Source organism: Paramormyrops kingsleyae, chromosome 20, assembly GCF_048594095.1.
Source record: "Paramormyrops kingsleyae isolate MSU_618 chromosome 20, PKINGS_0.4, whole genome shotgun sequence".
NCBI classification, from domain to species: domain Eukaryota; kingdom Metazoa; phylum Chordata; class Actinopteri; order Osteoglossiformes; family Mormyridae; genus Paramormyrops; species Paramormyrops kingsleyae.
The window spans coordinates 23,138,845-23,165,990 of NC_132816.1; the positions used below are offsets into that span (position 1 = coordinate 23,138,845).

The following is a 27,146-nucleotide window of genomic DNA, read 5'->3' on the forward strand; positions in this document are numbered from 1 at the left end:
CTTATCCAGATCACCAGCCGGGAGGTTCTGCACTGTGCCATGGTTTCCATTTGGTAGGCGGCTCCTTATCCAGATCCTCAGCCGGGAGGTTCTGCACTGTGCCATGGTTTCCATTTGGTAGGCGGCTCCTTATCCAGATCACCAGCCGGGAGGTTCTGCACTGTGCCATGGTTTCCATTTGGTAGGCGGCTCCTTATCCAGATCACCAGCCGGGAGGTTCTGCACTGTGCCATGGTTTCCATTTGGTAGGCGGCTCCTTATCCAGATCACCAGCCGGGAGGTTCTGCACTGTGCCATGGTTTCCATTTGGTAGGCTACTCCTTATCCAGATATGAAATCATATAGAAACAAAATAGTCTCTTGCCATGTTCATCAGCGCTGTCAGAACTGGCTGCGTTTTGAAACACTCACACTTTTATCTGCTCATCTTCAGCTTCATGTCATATAATAATAATGATAACAATAATAATAATAATAGTAATAATACTTATTATTATAACAATAATAACAATAACGTAATTGCATTTCATTTAGTATTGTTTTACAAATGCGTCTGTCTCCATGCTTGGCTGCTTGGCTCGCTCATCTTACACCCACTTGCAGAAAATGCCTATGATCTATTCCATATATTTTCAGCAAAAATGATGTCCCTAAAATACCAGAAATTCACCACACCACTTATTTTGCTGTGTATAATATTTTGAATAAGCCATTATAGCTGTTATTTTTGCCCGCGTGTTACGCATTTAGAAAAAGCATTTATAGATTAGTTAGACTGGGTGTTACAATCCCTCAAGTTCCTGTACTGCAATTGATGTAAGTGGGCCTGTTCTTGGGAATGACCACTAGATGGCGCTGCTACCATGACGACACACCCTCAGTTGTGGTTGGCCCTCTGCAGGCTTCTCAGACCTGGTCAGATCTTAGTCTCTAGATGCTCCTCTACAAGATCTTATCTTTGCAGCCTTTTCCATTCTACTGCCTCGTCCTCAGCCTCCTAACAGGGAACATCAGCTGAGTCATGCAGACGTCCTGGAAGAAGTTTGTTGTAGCAGTTTTGGACGGGAAGCTGAGTCCCTGGCCAGGTCGACGTGCATTTCCTAGTGCTGCCTGCATTTAGTGGGCATGTGGCGGGGGGTGCAGTCTTATCCCCCAGTTCCTCTCCTTCCCGGATGAAGGGGGCTGACTGTGGGACCATCGTCTGGACTTGGAGAGACACGGCACCCTGGGCTCAAGCTCGACTGCCAAACACCTCAGGTGTTTCTGCCTTGTATCTGGCTGGTCTTACGACCAACAAAGACGCACTTCAGGGTTGCTGGATCCGCACACAGAGGACAGGCTGGATAGAACGTGTTTTATTTAAGCCAAATATGAAATAGAATATAAAAAAATGATATTTGGTATAAATTAGTGAATTCTTACAGGTAAACATATGCCACAGCAACTGAAAGCAGTAATAAAAAACGGGGAATTTAATGCATTAATTCAGCACATACATAAAATTCCAACGTGAATATAAGGACCCTGACTTCAATATAGATGCTGGGAGTTTGCATGTTTGCTCCTTGTCTGCACTCTGCACGGCCCTCAGTATGCGAGCAGACTGACGTGCATCTCCTAAGGAGCCGTTTTGTGTGCGAGCCCTGCACGGCCCTCAGTATGCGAGCAGACTGACGTGCATCTCCTAAGGAGCCGTTTTGTGTGTGAGCCCTGCACGGACCTCAGTATGCGAGCAGACTGACGTGCATCTCCTAAGGAGCCGTTTTGTGTGTGAGCCCTGCACGGACCTCAGTATGCGAGCAGACTGACGTGCATCTCCGAAGGAGCCGTTTTGTGTGTGAGCCCTGCACGGACCTCAGTATGCGAGCAGACTGACGTGCATCTCCTAAGGAGCCGTTTTGTGTGTGAGCCCTGCACGGCCCTCAGTATGCGAGCAGACTGACGTGCATCTCCTAAGGAGCCGTTTTTTGTGTGTGAGCCCTGCACGGCCCTCAGTATGCGAGCAGACTGACGTGCATCTCCTAAGGAGCCGTTTTTTGTGTGTGAGCCCTGCACGGCCCTCAGTATGCGAGCAGACTGACGTGCATCTCCTAAGGAGCCGTTTTGTGTGTGAGCCCTGCACGGCCCTCAGTATGCGAGCAGACTGACGTGCATCTCCTAAGGAGCCGTTTTGTGTGTGAGCCCTGCACGGCCCTCAGTATGCGAGCAGACTGACGTGCATCTCCTAAGGAGCCGTTTTGTGTCTCGCCAGGCGTACATACGAAACTCACTTTTACTGTGTGCTATACGTGACTGTGTGTCGCCCATATATACAGTACAGAAGAGGATACGTGTTACGGCAGTGTTTCCCAACCCGGTCCGCGGGGACCACAGACAGTCCTCCCAGCACACCTGAACCAAACAATCAGGAACACTCAAATACCTGATACAGGTGTGTAGGGCTGGGATGGAGCTAGATATTCTGGGCCACCTAAAAAAACGCCACCTTTGCCTCTCCCCCCCACTGCTGCAGCCAATTTTCACATATGCAGGGCCCCTACTGTGCCCCCTGGTGGTGGAAGGAAGAAAGTGAAATGTCTGGGAGGGTCCCTCTGGATTGGGTTTAGAAACACTGTGCTATGGGTATAACACGCTAGGATAGAAGGATAGATAGATAGATAGAGGGATGGATGGATAGATAGATAGATAGATAGAGGATGGATGGATGGATAGATAGATAGATAGATATAGAGGATGGATGGATGGATGTTGTAATATGCATATCCAGAAGTGTGGAGATGATATGCTTGTTTAGCCACCACACAGTGATTCATGCTTGGTTGTGTCCAGAGGTTCTCTGCCAAATAGTCAATATGGTGGAAAAGGTGAGAAACCCTAAGTATCTCTGAAATTTGAACCTCTCTACTTTCAAAGCAATCTATGCGCCTTATTTACATGTATAAAGACCAAGTGTGTGGAAATACTGATGCCTCGTTTCATCACAGTGTAGTCACATCACAAGAAAAGCTTAATGTTTATTGGGAAATCAAGCAGGCAGGTTTGCTTCAGTGTGGAATTCCCTCTGTAAAAAATGTGGGGCGACGGTCTGCTGGGAAATGACAAGCAAAGAGAACCTGGAGCAGCTTGGGGCAGCGTCTCCCTGTGTCCCCTAGAGACCCCCTATATCCCTCAGCGTCCCCCATGTCCTCTCTAGTGTCCCCCCCCTTGCTCCCCCCCCCACACCCCCCTGGACCCTAGAGCCCTGCTCCTTGATGGTAGTGCACAGTCCTGCCCCGCAGATCCAGACTTCTGGACAGGTGTGCTAACTGACCTTAGAGGGTGGACCATCTACCTCTGATTCTGCAATCACAGTCATGGAAGAAATGAGTATGGGTCTGCAAAAGGTCCCGAATCCAGGCCCCCATCCCACTAATAAAAGTAAAAACACTGAAGCCAGCCCCACCCACGGTATCTACATCGTGTAACGAAACTTAAACGATCTGCTTTCGAGAAGCAGAACCAGAGCGCCTGAACAAGCGATAACCAAGGAAGAGCAGGCCGGGAAGCAGGAGGGCTAGCAGAACCATGACGGCCACGTAGCCGGAGTGGGGGAGGGGCGGCCTGTCAGGGGCCTCCGCTGGAATCATGTTGGTCATGTTCAGCATGTAGCCCAGAGTCCAGCCAGCATCACTGTCTCCGATCTGAAGAAGGTCAAAAAAAGACCTCATGCACATTAATGCAAGACAAGCTGTAATGCCTGTGCATGCCTGCCTTAATGACAGAAGCTGACTCACAGTAAACCTGCAGCTAAGAATCGCTAAACACTAACAAACAAATACTGGCTAACACAGACCGTGAAGGATTTTACACTTTTCAGAACAGATAAGATTTAGTGAAGAAACCTTTGTGGGAACCAGGGGGGAGAATCTGGGATCTTAAGCCCAGAGACCTAATCTGTTTGTGGGCCATCATATCGAATTCTCTCTCTCTGCAGTTAGGATGATCATAACATTACGAAGGATTTGGGAACCGCAGCCCTGGACTAGCACTGCTGTGATGGATGGAATTCTGAAACTGAGAGCATAGTTGTAAATACACCTGAGCTAAAGAAATCTTTCAGGGCTCAACTGAATCGATTTGGGGCTTTAGCCCCAGCTCCACGACACTTCTGGTGGGGACGTTACAGGGTTAGGGTTAGTGAGGAAGCCTTTGTGAACAAGACATTGTGGGGACCTTAGATTTAGTGAGGAAAACACTATTGGGACATTTTGTGAGAAAGACTTTGTGGGGATATTAGGTTTAAGTTTAGTGAAAAGGACTTTGTGGGGATATTAGGTTTAAGTTTAGTGAAAAGGACTTTGTGGGGACATCTTCTACCCAACATGTAGATGGCAGCAACACACATGCAGTCAGTTAATGAAAGGTAAGTCAAACCTTTTTGATGAACTTGATTTCCTTCCAGGTATCCGAGGTGAAGTTGTATCCATCTTCAAGCAGCGTGAGGATGTAGGTCCCTGAGAAGCAGTATTCAGACAAGTACTTCTCCTTAACTTTAGGGTGGTCCTTCTGGATCTGCAGAGACATCAGTCAGCATGGACCAGCACAAGCCCAAGTTTTATTCTTCTGATCAATACCTTCACTGTGGAAGCTGACAGCAAGTGAAACCGCACCCCACTCCCCTCCCACAGGCCCCACCCCACTCCCCTCCCACTACTCCTCAGGCCCCACCCACTCCCACCCCATAATCCCACAGGCCCCACCCACTCCCCTCCCACAATCTCACAGGCCCCACCCACTCCCCTCCCACAATCCCACAGGCCCCACCCCACTCCCCTCCCACTACTCCTCAGGCCCCACCCACTCCCCTCCCACAATCCCACAGGCCCCACCACACTCCCCTCCCACTACTCCTCAGGCCCCACCCACTCCCCTCCCACAATCTCACAGGCCCCACCCCACTCCCACTACTCCACAGGCCCCACCCACTCCCCTCCCACAATCCCACAGGCCCCACCCCACTCCCCTCCCACTACTCCTCAGGCCCCACCCACTCCACAATCCCACAGGCCCCACCCACTCCCATCCCACAGGCCCCACCACACTCCCCTCCCACTACTCCACAGGCCCCACCCCACTCCCCCTCAGGCACCACCCACTCCCACCCCACAATCCCACAGGCCCCACCCACTCCCCTCCCACTACCCCCCCAAGGCCCCACCCTACTTCACACTTGCCTTTTCCCAGGGCGTAGAACAGTAACTAGTCAGCCTCTGCTTTGCATCATCCAGGGACCCGGAAGTCAGGTTCAAGAAGTTCATCACAAAGAAGAAAGCAGAGAAAGCCTGGCAAGCAGAAGATGTGACGACACAGCATTTACACAGAGTCTGGGTCAGACAGCATTTACAGAGAGTCTGGGTCAGACAGCATTTACACAGAGTCTGGGTCAGACAGCACGGTCAGCCAGTACCTAAAGGCCTTGCTCAAGGCCCGACAGTGACATCATTACTCTGCAAGCCTTGGGGTGCTTATCACACAAAAAACACAGCACAGGGGCAGTTTAGGCTGATTCTAGGGTTCTTGCACCTCATCCTAGAACGGCCATGTAAAATGAAAATGATCATATCTCCGGTTCCTCCTTTAGCTCAGTCTGCCAGCCAACACTGTTACCCCATAATGCTTACCCCAAAAGTCCCCTGCAGTGGGGGCTGGAAGACCCCATTGAAGGAGCAGCTCCTCTTGGCACACTGGCTGAAGTTGAAGAGGCCTTGTACATGCTGATGGCAGAGACTCCAGTTCCCTGCACCTTGATGGATGAAGGTTCCAGTTGGAGTCCCTTGCTTGGATACACAGGGGCTGTCATAGACATCGGACAGGTCCTTCTGTTTCCTGTAGCCCGTGTGGAAGCAGTGGTCTAGCAGGGTGCTGTTTGTGGTCTCTGGCAGTGCCCGCAGCCTGTGACTCAGGGCCAGCCTGAGCGCCTGGTCCTTGCCATAGCACAGGAAGCTGTGAGTGTACACGTGGTACTCATTCCCGTACAGGCGGAAATGGATGAAGTCCTGAGGGGACTGTGCCTCCACCCCAGATACAAATGTGATCTGAGTAGACGCTCCACCCAGGTCCAGGGCCCCCATGGTCCTCTGGGCCTGGAAGGAATTGGGCCACATGCTTATTACATTATGTAAATTACTAACTGTGAGAACATCTCTGTGCCACGTTCCATCTACTGCAAGGCCGCAGTTCCTGGACCCACCTTACGGAAGTTATCACCAAGATAATTGACAGTGATCCAGCCGTAGGCGCCCTCCTCCTGGCCCGTGATGATGCAGGCTCCCTGGTAGGACAATGGGGTCACCTTGAGGAAGTTCTCTACTGATGCCAGGACCTGGTCTGAGGCTGACTGGTTCTCCATCCTGTGGGAGAGGCAGAGAAGAAAAGAGTTACTGCGGTCACCGTGATGGCTGCACGGTACCCTGCCTTTTACTCAGCCTCTGCTCTTGCTCGCTTTATTGAAATATTTATTTGGATACTCAGTCGGGTGCCAGACAAAATATTCTCTAAACCGCTTTCAGGTCCTAGAGGTGGACCTGAACAGCTTAGAGACAAACTGCTTTGTCTAATGATTAGGTAAAGCTCCAACATCATTGTGTTAATCGGTTTCTTTGTTTGACATTTTCAAGACATTTCAGTGTCCAATACAGCTATACGAACCGTTAAAGATTAATGACTGAGAGAAGCATACGGACCAGGGGGTGAGCGACCTGCTCAGAGACTGATGTTTTCTTCCTCTGTTTCTCAGCTTATACCATTACCATAGAAACCACCAGGTACACAGGTTACCATAACAACTTCATCCCACCATGTCCCCTGGCACACGGGTTACCTTAGCAACCTCATCCCTGCTGTAGCTCCCAGGTAGACAGGTGTCTCCTTTTGTCTCTCAGTGGGAACCTTGCTCCTGGCCTCCTCCATGCACTCCCCGAGTGCGCTCCCTGCAGCATCTGGGCTGCCAGCATAGCTGGAGATACCCTTGCCTGGGGGGGCAGGGCACACCAGCCATGCAGAAAAAAATTAGCATTCACATGGGGGTCAGAACCACCCCCCGGGTGTATGAGCTGCATTCCCTCAACGTTTTGATTTTTAAAAATCTGAGCAGTGAAAGCTGCTTGGCCGATCAGCTGCTAGTTAGGAGATGCCTGGATAGGTTAGCAGTCCCACCTATACATACAGACGTACAGTTACGCAGACATTCAGGCACCATTAAAGGGATGTTCAGTCAAGCGGTTTGATATCCTCATTAAACCTAAGCCAGTGTGCATCACAGCAGCCTTTCATGGGAAGATGCATGCTGCCTGCAATTCCACTAGGGGGCGTCATCGCCAAGAGCCTGGCAGCTCACTCTCTTCCCACAGACCTCACACCAGTGTCAAAACACAGATTGGCGTCTATGATCCCAGCATGAGAACTGGGTGGCTGGGTGACTCAGCCTAAACTCCCAGTGGTCACTGCGGGGGGGATCAGTGCTTCTCTTTGTCAACTTTGTTTTGAATTTCATATCTAGATACATAGTATCACAAATCTCATACATCTACATTTGTCACCATTCTGGTTGGTGCCACCGAGATAAGTATTCATAATAACCGGCCTGTCACAGATAAGATAAGTATTCATAATAACCGGCCTGTTACAGATTAGATAAGTATTCATAATAACCGGCCTGTCACAGATAAGTATTCATAATAACCGGCCTGTCACAGATAAGATAAGTATTCATAATAACTGGCCTGTCACAGATAAGATAAGTATTCATAATAACCGGCCTGTCACAGATAAGATAAGTATTCATAATAACCGGCCTGTCACAGATAAGATAAGTATTCATAATAACCGGCCTGTTATAGGTAAGTATTTGTGGTAACCAGCCCGTCACCGTTAGGATAAATATTCGTAATAACCGGCCCATCACTGATAGGCTTAATATTCGTAATAACCGGCCTTCACCGATGGGATAAATATTCGTAATAACCGGCCCATCACTGATAGGCTTAATATTCGTAATAACCGGCCTTCACCGATGGGATAAATATTCGTAATAACCGGCCCATCACTGATAGGCTTAATATTCGTAATAACCGGCCTTCACCGATGGGATAAATATTCGTAATAACCGGCCCATCACTGATAGGCTTAATATTCGTAATAACCGGCCTTCACCGATGGGATAAATATTCGTAATAACCGGCCTTCACTGATGGGATAAATATTCGTAATAACCGGCCCATCACTGATAGGCTTAATATTCGTAATAACCGGCCTTCACTGATGGGATAAATATTCGTAATAACCGGCCTTCACTGATGGGATAAATATTCGTAATAACCGGCCCATCACTGATAGGCTTAATATTCGTAATAACCGGCCTTCACTGATGGGATAAATATTCGTAATAACCGGCCTTCACCGATGGGATAAATATTCGTAATAACCGGCCCATCACTGATAGGCTTAATATTCGTAATAACCGGCCTTCACTGATGGGATAAATATTCGTAATAACCGGCCTTCACCGATGGGATAAATATTCGTAATAACCGGCCCATCACTGATAGGCTTAATATTCGTAATAACCGGCCTTCACTGATGGGATAAATATTCGTAATAACCGGCCTTCACTGATGGGATAAATATTCGTAATAACCAGCCTTCACTGATGGGATAAATATTCGTAATAACCAGCCTTCACCGATGGGATAAATATTCGTAATAACCGGCCTTCACCGATGGGATAAATATTCGTAATAACCGGCCCATCACTGATAGGCTTAATATTCGTAATAACCGGCCTTCACTGATGGGATAAATATTCGTGATAACCGGCCCATCACTGATAGGCTTAATATTCGTAATAACCGGCCTTCACCGATGGGATAAATATTCGTAATAACCAGCCTTCACTGATGGGATAAATATTTGTAATAACCGGCCTTCACCGATGGGATAAATATTTGTAATAACCGGCCCATCACTGATAGGCTTAATATTCGTAATAACCGGCCTTCACCGATGGGATAAATATTCGTAATAACCAGCCTTCACCGATGGGATAAATATTCGTAATAACCGGCCTTCACCGATGGGATAAATATTTGTAATAACCGGCCCATCACTGATAGGCTTAATATTCGTAATAACCGGCCTTCACCGATGGGATAAATATTCGTAATAACCAGCCTTCACCGATGGGATAAATATTCGTAATAACCGGCCTTCACCGATGGGATAAATATTCGTAATAACCGGCCTTCACCGATGGGATAAATATTCGTGATAACCGGCCTTCACCGATGGGATAAATATTCGTGATAACCAGCCCGTCTGTCACATCCAGCTCTGTCCCATCCTCGTGTGTGCCATGCCCCCCTCATTAACCCGTGTTTCTACCTGATTGCTCTCACCCGTCTCTTGTTAATACCAGCTAGTCTTGTGTATTTAGTCCTCGTCTGAGTCAGTCTTCCCCAGACTTGTCATTGTTTGCCGTCGTTCTACCCCGTGTTGTGGACTCTACCCCGAATAAACCCCGTTTACCCAACTTCCTGGCTCCTTTTCCCTGCTTCCCGGATTGCCTGTTCCCGATCGTGACACCGTCACCGTTAGCATAAATATACGTAATAACTGGCCCGTCACAGACAGGATAAATACTCGTGATAACCAGCCCATCACTGTTAAGATAAATCTTCGTAATAACTGGCCCGTCACAGACAGGATAAATATTCATAATAACCAGCCCGTCACAGATAAAATACATCTGGAAAAAGCTAAATCAAACACACACCCAAAAAAAAGTTTGTCTCAGAGGCCCTACGCAGGCAGGGTGATAGAACAGTGATCACAGTTTATATGACATTGTATAGCTAAAACAACATTAATTCCATCAGTTTCATTTGTGGCACACAGCCACATTAACACTCTGCTCTCTTTATCACCATTAGCAGATGGGACACCCCCAGCATACCTTTCACATTACACACGTGTGTCTGCTGCACCATGCCTGTGTTGTTCTCCTTCTCCGCTGGCCACTGGTACACGTACACTGAAGTATGAGAAGAGCCAGCATCCAGGACGATACCATACTGCCAAAAAGGGGGGGGGGTCCACATACAATCAGTAGATATATGTTTTTAAGAGACACCTTTCTCCAGTGTAGCAGAACAGCTTACAGTTGGGTGTACTCTCAGTGAGGCTATGATTATTAAGGGAGAACAAACAAATGAAGCCAAGTGTATAGAATATGTGTTCTCTACAGCGCCTCCTACTGCTCAACTAGCCATGCAGCATGGGCAGGGTACCTTGTACTTTTGTCTGATGTGTCTGTTCTGAATGACGCCAGTGGTCACCATGCCAATCACGGCCACAGCGAAAACGATGGCGACGCAGATGATCAGTGGCCGGTGCCAAGGGTTTTTCGTCTTCATCTCTGAAAGGCAAATAAACCAACCAGGAAAAAACATCAAGAATCTGCTACAGCAAGATGCTTGCATCTGTTTAGGAAGGCAGGCTAATATCTGTGCAGCAATGATATGAAGGAGCAGGCATGACTGCAGGTTTCCAAAGTCTAGGTCAAAGCCTGATGGGGCCACAGCCTGATGGGGCCATACTGGGGGGACAAAGCCTGATGGGGACACAGCCTGATGGGGCCATACTGGGGGGACAAAGCCTGATGGGGCCACAGCCTGATGGGGCCATACTGGGGGGACAAAGCCTGATGGGGCCACAGCCTGATGGGGCCATACTGGGGGGACAAAGCCTGATGGGGCCACAGCTTGAGAATAACAGGCTGCAAAAGCGACTGGCTACTGCTTAATGGAGAGATGTCTATGGTACACCTGACACAGGCACGTTTAACAGCACGTTAATGTCCGGACCTACAGCCCAGCTCTGCAGGAAGGGAGGGAGGGGAGCACACAGGACCATAAGTGGAGGCCCAGGCAGATGCTGTCCCACAATGTTCAGGCCTTAACCCCCTGCACTCACTGCAAAAACAGCCTCGAATCAGGTCAAAAAGAAACTTCACCGTGTTCTTGTGTACTGCTGTCTCAGTAACTTTGAGCCTGGAAGCAGTCTGCCTCGCAGTGTAGCCTCACAGAACCAAGGTTAAACCAGGATTTAAAAATGCAGATTAAAAGAAAAAACATGGAGCAGTCTCTTAGTTTTTCCCGGAGTTGAATAAATAAACGAAAAAGCTAAACAGGAAATGCAGCATTACTGAGTGCAGCCAAGCCCAAGGGAAAGTCGATGTATTAACTGAGAGAAAGATTACGAAGGTATACTGTGCAACACTCATATGGCAGCCATTGACGAACAAAATGTAACATGAATAGCTCAAAATATTTGTACTTTGATTCATTATTTATTAATTTTGGTAAATGTTGCTGCCTTATGCAAACCCAGCAAACAGTACAGATAAGGCCATTTTCCATTTGGAGCGGAAATCATGCCAGAGGTTGCAGGTCTTTAAAACTGTCAGGCATGTACATCCACACAGTGAATGTCTGATTAAAGAACAGATTCCCCTCATTATTTTAAGGTATACCTTCTAAAATTGCACAAAACAGTTCAATTTTTATTATACATATAATTAACATTGCACTACTTCTACTACTTCATATGTAAAATATGTAATTTATTTAAAAAAAATACATTTCTTGCAGCCATTTTGGTCACTGCTGTTATCAGAACACTCATTTTAACACAGTGGTTCTTGCTCTATCAATCTGCTTCCTTTGGTTGGTAGTCATCATAGAGGAAGCATCTCAATGACTGAGAAGGTGAGTCCAAGCTTACTCATTTTATTTAACAAATTCATTTTTGCTTCTTGGACAGCACATACCTTCTACATGTTACTGGAGTTACGCAATGTAAAGGCTGGGTGATTGAAATTCGTCGAAAGAATGCCATTTTTAGATCATTGTTTTTAACAGTCATAGAAGGTCATCCTACCTACTGGGGAAACCATTCAAAAATGTAATCAGAACGTCAGTGCTGTTACACCACACCTGAGATACCAGTGGCCAATGTTAATGTCATGAATGATCAGAATAATTAATAAGAAAATTAGATCTTGGTTAAAATTTTGTCTGGCAATTTTGCCATTTTGTAAAATAAAATCACTTGTTCTGTCACTGTTGTTACATGATGTCCATGGTGTTAGAGTTCAGTTATGACAAAATGTTTGTTCTTTTCTGAAATATTGACTTTACTATGAGTATCTTACTTTAGTTGTCATTAAATACAGGTACACTGAAATATAATACATGTGGCAAAATTAATGCCTCATGACAAGTGACAAACTGACCAAAACATTTCAAAATTAAGATCTTAATTCCTCATATTATTTAATATGCAAAGTTTTGGTCAGTTTGTCACATTAAAATATATTGAATTATATGTGGAATTAAGCATTTATGCTTTTATGAGGCATGTGAAGAGGCGTTAAGAGAATATAGGTGGTTTAGTTTAGGGATTAAGGATTACTGAAACAGACTTTTCAAAAATGATTCAACTCAGTTTTAATTGAGTGAAAGAATTAATTAAAGAATGGCTCATATACCGTATTAGAAAAGTGACTTTTGAATTTTGAAACTACATACACTACAAGCGCAAGATGTGAGGTTTGTGAGCGAGCCCCGGTCCAGCCCGGCGGTTCTGACCCAACACCGTTCGGGGTTTATTGCCGTCATTTCAGCTCCGTAATGATCCTGATGCGGAGGCTGCAAGGAGCCGCGCCCCTTCAGGCCGGTAAGGATTAATGCGGGTTTACTGCTGGGTTTAGGTGGATTAAAAGGACCGTGCCATCGATCCCAGCTCGGAGAAGCCGCCATCTCGGGGCTTTTTAATTCCCTGAATGCTCCGTTTGCACTATAGGAATGTTCACTAATGCGCGCCCAGCCCCTATCGCGAAGGGGGTTTAATGTTTAAAGGCCCCCAAACCGCAAACTCCGTTTTAAACACTCACCTCCCTGCAGCAACGCGCACTTATCTCCGCAGGACAGAAACAAATTTCAAAACGAGTGTTTCCTGAGACTGGCACACGGAGCCCCCTCTTCAGCTGGGAAGCGGCGGAAGCCCCCGCTGGCCCCGAGCTAGTTGGCATGGAAACGCGGGGTGGGCGGCACGCGGGGGTCGTACTCTTGGGGAGCGCCCGGTTTTGCGGGTATTAATTAACAGTGAAGCGCGCGATCTCAGGAACGACTTCATTTCCTCCTTTTCAGGAAGCCATGGAGGTTCCTCGGGGCTTTGTGATCTGCTCTTCCGAAGAGGAAACCGCGGTCACGCGACGGGGGTGGGATCGGGAATCCCCTCTACACGAGGGAAGCCCCCCGGAGGCCGAGTATAAAACACCAACTTCCGAAGCAAGAACAACATGCAACAATACCAATTAAAGAACCAGGAATCGCTCAGATCTAGTGTAGTAATTCTCCTTCTCATTTGAAAGTATACGTCATTTTAAATAAAACGTATTCTTGTGCATGTATTTGCTTTGTTTTTTTGCCATCTATCCCCCAAACCTGTTCATTGTTCTGTTAAGTTTCCTTTGGAATGTATTTGTCTGTTGCTTTGGTATTTGTCCCCTGCTGTCTGTTCATATCAGATGCAACACCTCAGCTCCAAATACATCCCTGTAGGACAAAAGATGAAAATGTCTGGTACACTTACCAGGACAGAGTTCTTCCCCAAATCAGTCACAATGAAGTACAAACATTTTTATACTTGTGCTTTCTTTGAGAAATGCAGGATGTCACCGTGTTCTATGAACACAGGGTTTATATATTAATGAGTATAACCCAGTAACTCAATGTAAAACATGGTAACCTATAACCAGCCCTATTAATAGAACCATCACAAGCACTAACACATTGTATAAACTGATACAGCATTATCCCGTCCAACCGAAAAAGGCAAAAGATCTGTTAGTATCTTACGTAATATTTCCACCATTCTGTTTAAGGTAGACAGAATACACTTTAGCCAGCAGTAAATCTCACGTACTACTTTTATGTGAACTGTTATGTCAGGCCAAGAAATTCTGGCCCCCCTGACAAAATGTCAACCTTTGCCCCCCCCCCAAACTGAGCTTTACTTTGTTATTTATCAAATTGAGGGGCCCCTTTAAAGTGATGGGCTTTCTGATTATACCATGGTATCTCTGCCCTTCCAGTGGCCCTAAAGCAGACCATTATACTTAAAAGTAAAAAAAAAAGTTCAGATTATCAACCCTGAGCAGCATTGACCTGTGGTTCTAGGTGAAGCCCTAAACGTTGCTTGCCTGTCCCAGCAGCCCCCCCCCCCTCACACGGCCCATCTCCCAGTGTTGTCGCTCTGCCTTGAACTCCGCCTTCCTGTCCCAGCAGCCCTGCTCACATGGCCTGTCACACACACTACCAGTTATGTGGAGAACACAAGCAAATAGACCGTTCATCTCTCTCTCCTACAATAATGCTGTGCTCTGCATTTCTCTTGTCTTAAGCGGTAAAAACCAGGAAGCATCTAACTGTCTAACAGACATTTTATGTTTTACTGAGCCTTTTTGCTGTGCTGTCTTCAGTGAGCATGCCTGTGTGCTCCATGCATATTATCACAGGATTTCTGCACTGTGTTTAGTGAGGATGAATGTGCTCCATAAATATTGGTGCAGGATTGCTGTGCTATCTTCAGTGACCATGGCTATGTGCTCCATATATATCTTCACAGGATTGCTGTGCTGTGTTCAGTGACCATGGCTATGTGCTCCATAGATATTAGCACAGGATTGCTGTGCTGTGTTCAGTAAGCATAGCTGTGTGCTCCATAGATATTAGCACAGGGTTTTTAAAGCCACATGAATGACACCGCTGCCCCAGGCAATAGGTGAGGACTCAGTCCAGCTCTGATTGGCTGTGCTGTGCCAGAGGCCATGTCCCTGTCAGGGTCAGCTCCTGTTGTCTCAGTCTTTTGTGTCCCTTCCCCGTTTGGCCAGAAGGCGTCGTTGGCCATCCTGTCCCTCCTGTCAGTCTTTGTGTTTCACCTGTTTAATGTCAGCTGCACGGCTCAATGTGTTGAGCCATGTGGCTACTTGCAAATCCCTTTGTCGTGTGTTTGAATCCCGCCTCCTCAGTTTTTGTATTTTGTTCCCTAGTGTTTCTTTTGTATGAGTTTTTCTAGTTCCAGTGTCTGGTGATTTTTGTATTCTGTTTTGGTTTCTTGTTTTGAGCCTTAGTTATGTTTTATTGGGTTTTTTTACTCCCAGTGTTAGATTCTGTGTTTTCTGTTTTTTTTGGTTAGTTCTTAGTTTCCCTGTTTTAGTTCCTTTGAGTTAACCAGTTTCACCTGTGCCCTGTTTTCCCAGTCTTTGTTAATCAGTCTCGCCTGTTCTGTGTTAGTCTTGTTACCCAGTTTTAGTTTCAGTATTTAAGTCCCTGCTTCTATTCTGTTCCCCAGTGGTTTTTTGATTGTGAAGGTTAATGTTTGGTGTTAGATGTACGCCCCACCCACCTGCCCACCCCTGTTTCTGTAATTAGTCTTTGTTTATCCCCATTTACCTTTGACCCCTTGTGGTCCTTTGTTTTTGTTAGTGTCTTTTAAGTTCAGTTAATAAACCCCGTTTGTCCTTTGAGCCGTGAGTGGGTCGTCCACCATTTGTGTCTGCACCATGCCTCGTTCTCGTGCCCAAACCGCCCCATTCTGTGGCAGCCCCTGGGTCTGGAGAGAGAGCAGAGCTGGCTGCTGTTGCCTTATTTGGTGTGCCTGGAGGAGCCCTACAAAGCGAGAGGTTCCTGAAGGACATCCTGCACCCTTAACAAAAATCTGAGTGTTCTTCACCAAAGGTAATGCTTTGATGTATTCACTCACAGAATGGATCAGGTTGTTCAAAAGCAAAGGCGGGGTGGAGACTTTGTCATGTTTAATGGTGGATGACTGACTGGAAAGCAGTAGACGATTACCGTGACACCCCCCCCCCCATCCCCCCCATCAATCAGAGCCGCAGCTGTGACCCCAGTGATACTGTGGTGGTGTGTGACTGAGGGGTTATGACTGGTGGAAAGGTCAAATCCTGCGGCTGAAAGAGCGATGGCACCACTGGGCCCCTGAGGAAGGAACCTCAGCTGCTCTGAGGACTGGCTGACTGCTAAACAGATTAAATGGACCAGTGAGATTCTTTAGGAGCTGGCCTTACTCCACCCTGTGCCACCAAACGGCATCCTGCACCACCCTGCGATACCCTGCGCTGCCAAACGCCATCCTGCGCCGCCAAACGCCATCCTGCACCACCCTGCGCCGCCATCCTGCACCACCCTGCACCGCCAAACGCCGCCATCCTGCACCACCCTGCGATACCCTGCGCCGCCAAACGCCATCCTGCACCACCCTGCGATACCCTGCGCCGCCAAACGCCATCCTGCACCACCCTGCGATACCCTGCGCCACCATCCTGCACCACCCTGCGATACCCTGCGCCGCCAAACGCCATCCTGCACCACCCTGCGATACCCTGCGCCGCCAAACACCATCCTGCACCACCCTGCGATACCCTGCGCCGCCATCTTGCACCACCCTGCGATACCCTGCGCCGCCATCCTGCGCCGCCAAACGCCATCCTGCACCACCCTGCGATACCCTGCGCCGCAAAACGCCATCCTGCACCACCCTGCGATACCCTGCGCCGCAAAACGCCATCCTGCACCACCCTGCGATACCCTGCGCCGCCAAATGCCACCCTGCACCACCCTGCGATACCCTCCGCCGCCAAACGCCATCCTGCACCACCCTGCCATACCATACACTGCCCTGCACCACCCTGTGCCACCACGCAGCTGGGCCAGAGCACACAGCTGAGAGGGCATCTGGGACCCAAGTTGGATCCTTCTGGGTCTCTGCTCCTTCAGCTTGCCTCTCATGTTTCCTGCGAGGGCTCTGTGATGCTGTTTAGGTCGGGGATGGTATTGTATCTGTCAGGGATCAGGTTACAGGGACACCTGAGAACCTGTGTTCTCTGGGCAGAGCCTGGTTTCCATGCCATGCTTTGTCCAGATCACGGTCTTTGCTACTGAGGAAGCCGGCCTCGTAACGGCATGGATCCTCAGGCCGGGCTAGAGGTACCCGTGGGGGATGTTTATTCAGCCGTCTCTGCATCTTTGACTCCTATCTGCACCTCAACAGCAACCTGGAGTGCAGACTGTTTTGTTTATCCCTCAGGCACGTGAACCAAGTTACCAGCATGACTTGTATCAACAAGGCAATGAAAAAAATGGTGCCTATTAGAATGCCATCACTGAACAGATGGGGATGGTGAATGGAGTGAGGGCTGGAAAGAGGTTTCCACGCCTCTGGCGAGGGTGTTCAATGCTCTGCATGATTCATGCCGGGACAAGCTACAGGGAGCGGAATTTCCACTCTGATCACATGAGTGCAGCCTCTACATGAGCAGGACAGCCTGTTAGAACAGGGGGGCGGAGCTGAGCAGCAGCTGGGCGGAGCTATAAGCTCTTCATCCACAGATATCATTGGTGCAGAAGCAGAGCTTGGTGCAGTGAGCAGGGCCTGCCTATCATAATGAGTGTGGAGATTCCAGTAGCCTATCATAATGATTGGAGAGAGTCCAGCAACCTATCAGCAAATGGCCCTTGGGGCTCCCAAGAGCCAGTGACAAGGTCTCGAGGACTCCTATCTCCCAGGAATTACCTAATGACTCATTTCGCAAGATTTCAAAAAAAGGACAGAGAGGAAACTTGCTACACATTCCAAGACTTAGAAGGAAGTGAGAGACAGAGAGGGCTGCCATGCATCCTGCAGAGGGATTGTGGCTAACGAGTGCATTCATAATGACTAACATACGTCCACCGTTCAGGCTGGCTATCCCACACCAGCACACACCTGCTTCTTATGCCTACAAGAGTAGGCCCCCCACAGCTGCAGGCCATCTGTGTCCCACAGCGCATCTGCTTAGGGCTTAGAGGAAGGGTCCAGTGGAGTCCCCAGGAGCTCAGGTGAACACTGCAGAATAGCAGCTCCTCTGCTGGAGCATCAGAAGGGCATCTTCATGACACATTGCTAAGCAGGTGACAGACCACAGCAATACCAGAGCATGCAGCAATGCCAGTGCATGAAACAATGCCAGTGCGTGCAGCAGTACCAGTGCGTGCAGCAATGCCAGTGCATGAAACAATGCCAGTGCGTGCAGCAGTACCAGTGCGTGCAGCAATGCCAGTGACAGGCTGTTTGCTCTGTAGTATCTCTGGCCGTCAAATAAACTGTGATAAAAGGGTCATGTAATATGGAAAGGTGTCAGGATCAGAGCTGATAACTGAATAACAGAGTTTCCCTCTCAATGCCTGGTGAACAAACGGACAAGAATGTTTACACTGCAAAGATGTATCTCACCCCAAACTGCTAATCTGAGCCAGATCAAACTTTTTTTCCTTAAATATACTTCAGCTATGCCTCAGATGTTTGTGTGGTTGCCAAGGGGACCAATATAAACAGTCTTCACGGTCTCCAGCGCTGAGCTGGATGCTTTGCAGCTTGATCCCCCTTCAGTGTGGCTGCCACACACTCCATAGCAGTCAATCCACCTGTGAATATTTGTCCTTTAGGAAATCTTTTTTGCCACAACTGCAGCTGCAACAGCAGGAAGGCATGCAAACAAATAATAATTGATATTTTTATTGATCCCCATGGGAAAATTCTTCTTATGCTGACCCCAACTTACTCTCTAGAGATGAAATCAAGCCAGCTGTGAAGGTTAGCCACCCACGGTGCCCAAGGACCTGGGGGTGAGGGCCTTGCGTTGATTCCTGCAGATGTGCCAAGGCTGGGCTTGAACTAGCAACCTTCTGATCACAGAAACAGAGCCTGAGCTCACTGAGCCGCACACTGCACCTGCATGCCCCGCACAAAACAACAAGCTCTGCTGAATTATGATGGCAATTTTGGTTTTTGCCTCTGAAACCCTTAAAAACATACCTGGAGAGCTAAAAATGTAACCTGTTTAACACTGAAGTCCCATCTCTCAAACTAGAGCGATAACCAGGGGGTATTTAGCACAGGGGTATTAACCAGGGGGTATTTAGCACTACTCGGTTGGGTATGGTTGGACTCTGTAGTTTCCTGAATAAATTAGCATTAAAAGTTTCTTTCCAAGATATAAGTTTTTTTGTCAGAGAAGCCCTTTTCTGCAACTGGCCCATGCTGGCATTTTGCCCTCAGTGAAGCTACTTGGGGGCTACAAACATGGCGCCGTTTGCCTGGAACTGGGAAGGAGGGTCTCAGCTTTTTATTGGTCTGTAGCTCAGTCAATCGGAACCCAGAAAATACAAACCGGGGACCTGTGTCACAAAGCTGCATTCCTTGCTTAGTCGGATAAAGTGTCAGATTTAAGGTAGTCTGGGCTAAATGTGAGTTAATGAAGATAAAGTCCATTTAAACTGGTGCACTTGAAATCTGACATCTGTTATGTAACTAAGCAGGAAATCCACCGTCGTGACGCAGGCCCCTGTTCTCTGCTACGTTCAGGGTACCCCCGTCTAAATGGAAGTTATATTTAGCCCAGACTACATTCAATTCAACAAGTTATCGACCAGTCACATCGTTTGTTTACATGTAATCAGCCAACCGTGTGCTAGATAAACAGTTTCTGACATGCTCATAACAGACAGGACCAAATATGTATGATTTTAGGGTGTACAAATATGTTTAACCATAAAATTTTATTCACAATGCTTGTGAGAAAATGTTAGTAGATTTACAGTTAGTGGAAGCTAATTGGTCCACTAATGACTTTCAAAGTTAGGGGAAACACTATTCCGCTAATCAGCGAGTAGCAGATTTGCGGAACCCTGCCCACCACTGATTTTGAGTATATAATTCTATGCATTTCCTTCTGTGTTTGAGATTTTCTCCTGAACCGTAATTGTTCCACTGAATGTAAAGCCACTATGTTATTGATAATTTTACATTATTTATCTATTGTTTGTTGACAGGCACAGACTTCAGTAGGTCTACAGATAAAAAATATGTTGCTCGGCCGCTCTTGGTTTTTATAGTAGATACATATATAAATAGTATGATCTCATCGCTTATACCTAAATGTTTGTTTAGTCCACTATCTCTAATGATTTTTTTAGTCCTTGAAATAAATGTTGATTTGAATGTTTGTGATTTTGTTTAAAGAAATTGTCCTTTACTAAATCAGATTTCATTTATTGTAAGTGTGTTATTGTGTCCACTGTGTTGACAAAGTAGTTAATTAATAATCAGTAGTGTTGTAGTCAAGACCGCCTAAACCGAGACCAAGACATTGCCGAGACCGGAGGGTATCAAGACCAAGACACTGCCGAGACTTGAGGGTACCAAGACCAAGACCAAGTCCAAGACCAAGACCAAGACACACTAAGGCGAGACCAAGATCAAGACTGGTCGAGACCAAGACCAAGACCAAGACCGAAAACAGACTAGGGCTAGAATCGACATCACATTACCCAGATCAACTGTAGAGAAAAAAGGCATTGCTGTAAAGTGTCATTACTCGTTAAATCAAATTCATGTTATCTTTTCAATTATATTGTCCGTATGTCCATATGTCTCTCATTTAAAATCTCGAGACCTGATGAAAAATAATATTCTCAGCAATCCTCTCCTATAACCATTTTATCAGACCTCGTCAAGGGAAAGAGATGGGATGTACCAGAAAGATGTTCATATTAAGTCTCTTATACCAGGGACAGAGGTCTCGGGTAAGCTATGAATACAGCTATGTAATGATCCTTTGCTTTGAATTGAAGAGAATGAGCCTCCAGATTGACTTGCACCTCCAAGACTGTGCTTTCTAATCAATGTAAAATACCTAATTTATTTTAATTATAACTATGCTATAGACTTCGCGGACATTTTCGGACATTTTTTTGCCGATGTATGATACGATGTGAATGATGTTTGTGGACTGTGAAGCACTGGCAGTGTCCGTGGAGAAAATGTATAAAATGTAACGTTTTTGAAATGGATGCATCTGACTGGTTGCATTTGAATTGAGGCGCGTAATAAATAATGATACTGTTCTGTGAGGATGTGCAGTTTTCTCTTTTTTTCCCCATCCCATCGAGACCGCTATGTCCGAGACCAAGACAAGACCGAGACCAAATAGAGTCGAGACCAAGACAAGACCGAGACCAAATACAGTCGAGACCAAGACAAGACCGAGACCACAAAAAATTGGTCTTGAGACCGGTCTCGAGACCAAGACCGGTCTCGAGAACTACAACACTAATAATCAGGTTACATTGGTCAGGTTGAAAAAAATTATATTAGACACCTGCAAAGTACATGGTTTTAAAAGTTTTTTTTATAAAGCCAAAATCAAAGTCACAAAAAATTTACTGTTAAGCATTACAGATGTACTATGTATCTCTGCAAAATAACTTTAAGCTATATAATTTTTAATGTATTTTATATAATGTCATAAAAAAGGAAAAAATCAGGATTCCCTGAACTGAAACAGATTTGCCAGCCAGATAAATGGTATGTAAATCGTTTGGTTTCTGGTGGTTCATGATGCAACGTAATAGCAACGTAATGCCCCACTCACCATTCAGCCCCGCCTACCTGAGCTTCCCCGCCCACCTGAGCTGCAGTGGAATTTAATTTATTTAAGAAGGATGAGCCCACCCACCTGAGCTGCAGTGGAGTTTAATTTATTTAAGAAGGATGACTCCTAGGGAGAAAAATTAGGCCACGTGGACCAAGCAGGTATGCAGCGTCTGCTAAGACCGAGCCTCTGCTTTGAAAAGAGCAAAAAGTCAGCAGCCCTGCTGGGCAGAGCGGCTGCAGTCGCTGTGATCCCACTAGGTTAGGGCACATATAATGCAGGTTCCAAACAGAATCGAAACTAGTCAGTCAGGAACTGTTGGTGGTTAACTACTGTGTCATTGTGCAACCATTATGTATGACTCCTTTGAACTCTGAGGTGATCGGCTTGCTGTTGCATGAAATACACACACATATTCATCTAAGATCAAAGGAGCATCTTAAAAGGCAGACATCTGCTGGAAAGTGTCATACCAAGAACATGCACAGATGTGGCCTTGAATTGTACTGACAGCTTCAGCTGCAAACAAATGTAAAAACAAGTCGATTTGTGCTTACTGACAAGAAATAAGATGTTCCTGGCTGGATGCCCCGCGCTGCCCTCTCCGCAGTGAGAGTAAAAGCATAAATTGGGACATGTGGAGGGTAAGTTCCCAAAATGATTTATATTTCTTCTGCTTCTAAGCTCATTTTACGATAAATAAAGGCTACTGTTCCTGAACACACACTGGCAGGCTGGTACTCTACTGTGGCTCCTGAGCACACACTGGCAGGCTGGTACTCTACTGTGGCTCCTGAGCACACACTGGCAGGCTGGTACTCTACTGTGGCTCCTGAGCACACACTGGCAGGCTGCAACTCTACTGTGGCTCCTGAGCACACACTGCAGGCTGGTACTCTACTGTGGCTCCTGAGCACACACTGGCAGGCTGGTACTCTACTGTGGCTCCTGAGCACACACTGGCAGGCTGATACTCTACTGTGGCTCCTGAGCACACACTGGCAGGCTGGTACTCTACTGTGGCTCCTGAGCACACACTGGCAGGCTGGTACTCTACTGTGGCTCCTGAGCATACACTGGCAGGCTGGTACTCTACTGTGGCACCTGAGCACACACTGGCAGGCTGGTACTCTACTGTGGCTCCTGAGCACACACTGCAGGCTGGTACTCTACTGTGGCTCCTGAGTACACACTGGCAGGCTGGTACTCTACTGTGGCTCCTGAGCACACACTGACAGGCTGGTACTCTACTGTGGCTCCTGAGCACACACTGGCAGGCTGGTACTCTACTGTGGCTCCTGAGCACACACTGGCAGGCTGGTACTCTACTGTGGCTCCTGAGCACACACTGGCAGGCTGGTACTCTACTGTGGCTCCTGAGCACACACTGCAGGCTGGTACTCTACTGTGGCTCCTGAGCACACACTGGCAGGCTGGTACTCTACTGTGGCTCCTGAGCACACACTGGCAGGCTGGTACTCTACTGTGGCTCCTGAGCACACACTGGCAGGCTGGCACTCTACTGTGGCTCCTGAACACACACTGGCAGGCTGGTACTCTACTGTGGCTCCTGAGCACACACTGGCAGGCTGGTACTCTACTGTGGCTCCTGAGCACACACTGGCAGGCTGGTACTCTACTGTGGCTCCTGAGCACACACTGGCAGGCTGGTACTCTACTGTGGCTCCTGAGCACACACTGGCAGGCTGGTACTCTACTGTGGCTCCTGAGCACACACTGGCAGGCTGGTACTCTACTGTGGCTCCTGAGCACACACTGGCAGGCTGGTACTCTACTGTGGCTCCTGAGCACACACTGGCAGGCTGGTACTCTACTGTGGCTCCTGAACACACACTGGCAGGCTGGTACTCTACTGTGGCTCCTGAGCACACACTGGCAGGCTGGTACTCTACTGTGGCTCCTGAGCACACACTGGCAGGCTGGTACTCTACTGTGGCTCCTGAGCACACACTGCAGGCTGGTACTCTACTGTGGCTCCTGAGCACACACTGCAGGCTGGTACTCTACTGTGGCACCTGAGCACACACTGGCAGGCTGGTACTCTACTGTGGCTCCTGAGCACACACTGCAGGCTGGTACTCTACTGTGGCTCCTGAGCACACACTGCAGGCTGGTACTCTACTGTGGCTCCTGAGCACACACTGGCAGGCTGGTACTCTACTGTGGCTCCTGAGCACACACTGGCAGGCTGGTACTCTACTGTGGCTCCTGAGCACACACTGCAGGCTGGTACTCTACTGTGGCTCCTGAGCACACACTGGCAGGCTGGTACTCTACTGTGGCTCCTGAGCACACACTGGCAGGCTGGTACTCTACTGTGGCACCTGAGCACACACTGGCAGGCTGGTACTCTACTGTGGCTCCTGAGCACACACTGCAGGCTGGTACTCTACTGTGGCTCCTGAGCACACACTGGCAGGCTGGTACTCTACTGTGGCTCCTGAGCACACACTGCAGGCTGGTACTCTACTGTGGCTCCTGAGCACACACTGACAGGCTGGTACTCTACTGTGGCTCCTGAGCACACACTGCAGGCTGGTATACTATAGGCATTTACCTAGCAACCTATAACACATGGATTTAGCTAATGGCTCACAGACTTTCAGCTAGTTTACCATGAGATCCAAGGAGTCTGTATATCGGGTGCATGACGTTTTGCCTCTACATGACTTCTTAATCATTTGCAAAAAAAATGTGGTGAATGTTTCCTTCTGTGGTGGTCTGTTCTAGGCAGCTGTTTGTATAACGTGACAGATTTTGGGGCCGGATGCTGGGAAACATACAGCTCAGCTGCACCTTTGGCCTGTGGGGCTCTGCTCCCCTGCAAGCAGCGAGCCCCCTTGCAGAAGGCTGGAAGAGACGCAGCTGAGAAATTAACACCTCGTGCCTGCATTCACAATTGGCGGTGATCTCTGCACTCTGGGAAGCCGGAGTTTCTCTGCATCTGTCTGGATGTTTTGTGAAATCATCGCCTGGCCCCGTGAGGTGACCGTGTGCGGGACACTTCCCCGAAGCGGCCCCCGAACGGACAGGTAGGTGACCGTGTGCGGGACACTTCCCCGAAGCGGCCCCCGAACGGACAGGTAGGTGACCGTGTGCGGGACACTTCCCCGAAGCGGCCCCCGAACGGACAGGTATGTGACCGTGTGCGGGACACTTCCCCGAAGCGGCCCCCGAACGGACAGGTATGTGACCGTGTGCGGGACACTTCCCCGAAGCGGCCCCCGAACGGACAGGTAGGTGACCGTGTGCGGGACACTTCCCCGAAGCGGCCCCCGAACGGACAGGTAGGTGACCGTGTGCGGGACACTTCCCCGAAGCGGCCCCCGAACGGACAGGTAGGTGACCGTGTGCGGGACACTTCCCTGAAGCGGCCCCCGAATGGACAGGTAGGTGACCGTGTGCGGGACACTTCCCCGAAGCGGCCCCCGGACGGACAGGTAGGTGACCGTGTGCGGGACACTTCCCCGAAGCGGCCCCCGGACGGACAGGTAGGTGACCGTGTGCGGGACACTTCCCTGAAGCGGCCCCCGAATGGAAAGGCATTTCAGAAGCGGGACAGGGTGAGACATAGGTGGCCCCACCAAGGTCTTATTCAAAGAACATTTCATCTGCTTTGTGGCTTGATGTATTATATTACATACAGGGATGACAATGACAAGTTAAAGGGTTATTCAGAATGGGAAAGTACAGCAGGCAGAAGTGTACGGTAACAGCGCAGATGGTAACAGTGCAGACGGTAACAGAGCACACGGTAACAGCGCAGACGGTAACAGTGCAGACGGTAACAGTGCAGACGGTAACAGCGCAGATGGTAACAGTGCAGACGGTAACAGAGCACACGGTAACAGTGTATGTGTGCTACTTTATCAGTCCTGAGAAGGCAGTTTCCCACTTCCCATTGTAAAACACGGTAATTGAATCCCCAGTGAGGTACTTCCATTCCTTTTCAGGACATCTGCCCTCGTACTCGAAGAGCTCAGTAATATCCTATGGTATCTTTCATGTGTTTTTGATCTCAGCAAAGCTGCTCAGAATATGAGTCTGGTATATCATCAAGATCTGACATTTATAGCTGTTTTTTTAGCTGATTTAACCAAGTTATGCCCTTTCTTCACACATACCTTGAGGCAGTAGATTACATTTGGATCTAACTATCATTGTTCCACTTTCCGCGTGTGAAACATTGTTACGTAACCAGGGGGTACTACACAATACTGCATTAGGCAATACACTACGAACATGAAAGACCACACAATCTTATACACACTTTAAAAACACTTATAACCCCTTAAAAATGGTATACGATTTTGCAGAGACTCTCTTGTTTTGTTATTGTGCCTTGAACCTTTTTCATTTAACGATTTGGGGAAGTTAAAAGGCTCTGGCAGCGACAGGAAGTGTTTCACCATGGGAGGAGCTGGATCAGGCAGGGAGTCAGGCAGGGAATCAGGCAGAGAGTCAGGCAGAGAGTCAGGCAGAGAGTCAGGCAGGGAATCAGGCAGAGAGTCAGGCAGAGAGTCAGGCAGGGAATCAGGCAGGGAGTCAGGCAGGGAGTCAGGCAGAGAGTCAGGCAGGGAATCAGGCAGGGAATCAGGCAGAGAGTCAGGCAGGGAATCAGGCAGAGAGTCAGGCAGAGAGTCAGAAACACACACAGAAACACAGACACACATAGAAACATAGATACACACACAGACACACAGAAACACAGACACACACCATCATTCTCCCTTATCAGGCTCTTTTTCCTACCCATGTGGCAGTGATACAGTCACTCTTTTGTTGCTGTTAACTGCTGCCTCGTGTGGAGGGAAGCCCCTTCCGTCCCCTGGCTTCTCCTGCACCCCCCCCGCCGGGCCCCCCGCCCTGCTGACCCCTGACGCCGCTTCTGTTCATCGTCCTACCTGCTTGCTGGCTCATGGTTGCTCCGCCTGTGTGCCTCTGCGAAGCCTCCCTGCTTCTTTGCCGGCGTTCAGCAGCTGGGCCTCATGTGTCATGCTTTTATAAAGAGCGGCACTTTGAGGGGGCGGGGCTCGCTCGCCTGCTCGCTTCCTCTCTGTGCTCCCTCTCTGCCCACCCCCCCCTTGCTCTGCTCCTCCTCCTGTCTGCTGCCTGCTGACCACACTTTTAAACTGCACTTTAGCATGTGGGCTGTGATTTTGTGCAGATGTGTGCACTTCGGTGTCTGCGTGCCCATTGTGGCATGTGTGTTGTTGCGTCTGCATGTGTATGCAGATGTTTGCGCTGCTGTGTCTGCATGTGTATGCAGATGTTTGCGCTGCTGTGTCTGCATGTGTGTTGCTGTGTCTGAGTGCACATTGCTGCATACTCTGCATGTGCTTGCAGATGGTGCAATGCACTACTGTGTCTGCATATGCATTGCTGTATCTGTGCTCCTATGTCGGCATGTGTGTTGAAATGTGTGCCCTACAGTGTCTGTGTCTGCATGCTGCTGCATCTACATGATGCTCCATCTGTGTCTGCATGCTGCTGTGTCTGCGTGTGCCCGGCCGCCCTCCCAACTGCACGGCCACTT

General features: G+C 48.3%; 1 protein-coding gene across 2 annotated transcripts; it reads right to left on the bottom strand.

Moving 5' to 3' along the window:
• Positions 1-3,215: 3,215 nt before the first annotated feature.
• On the bottom strand, positions 3,216-26,652 carry entpd1 (ectonucleoside triphosphate diphosphohydrolase 1). 2 transcript variants are annotated; one of them, XM_072703556.1, is made up of 9 exons: positions 26,515-26,652; positions 10,323-10,450; positions 9,989-10,106; positions 6,860-7,010; positions 6,230-6,389; positions 5,661-6,122; positions 5,214-5,321; positions 4,414-4,551; positions 3,216-3,680 (listed from the first exon to the last, which is right to left on the bottom strand). In XM_072703556.1, exons 1-9 carry the CDS (start codon positions 26,528-26,530, stop codon positions 3,471-3,473), a joined length of 1,491 nt encoding a protein of 496 aa, XP_072559657.1. In that variant the 5' UTR covers positions 26,531-26,652; the 3' UTR covers positions 3,216-3,470. The 2 variants fall into 2 exon arrangements, with proteins under 2 accessions (XP_072559657.1, XP_023652731.1); XM_023796963.2 differs by lacking the exon at positions 26,515-26,652 and adding an exon at positions 12,989-13,292.
• Between the last annotated feature and the right edge of the window lie 494 nt (positions 26,653-27,146).

Bases quoted from the DNA above. Each gene is read 5' to 3' on its own strand.
- entpd1 (XM_072703556.1), bottom strand. The intron at 7,011-9,988 runs GTATGCTGGGGG...CTGCCCCCCCAG, and splicing joins ACACGTGTGTAATGTGAAAG to GCAAGGGTATCTCCAGCTAT. The intron at 4,552-5,213 runs GCAAGTGTGAAG...ATGTCTCTGCAG, and splicing joins GTTCTACGCCCTGGGAAAAG to ATCCAGAAGGACCACCCTAA.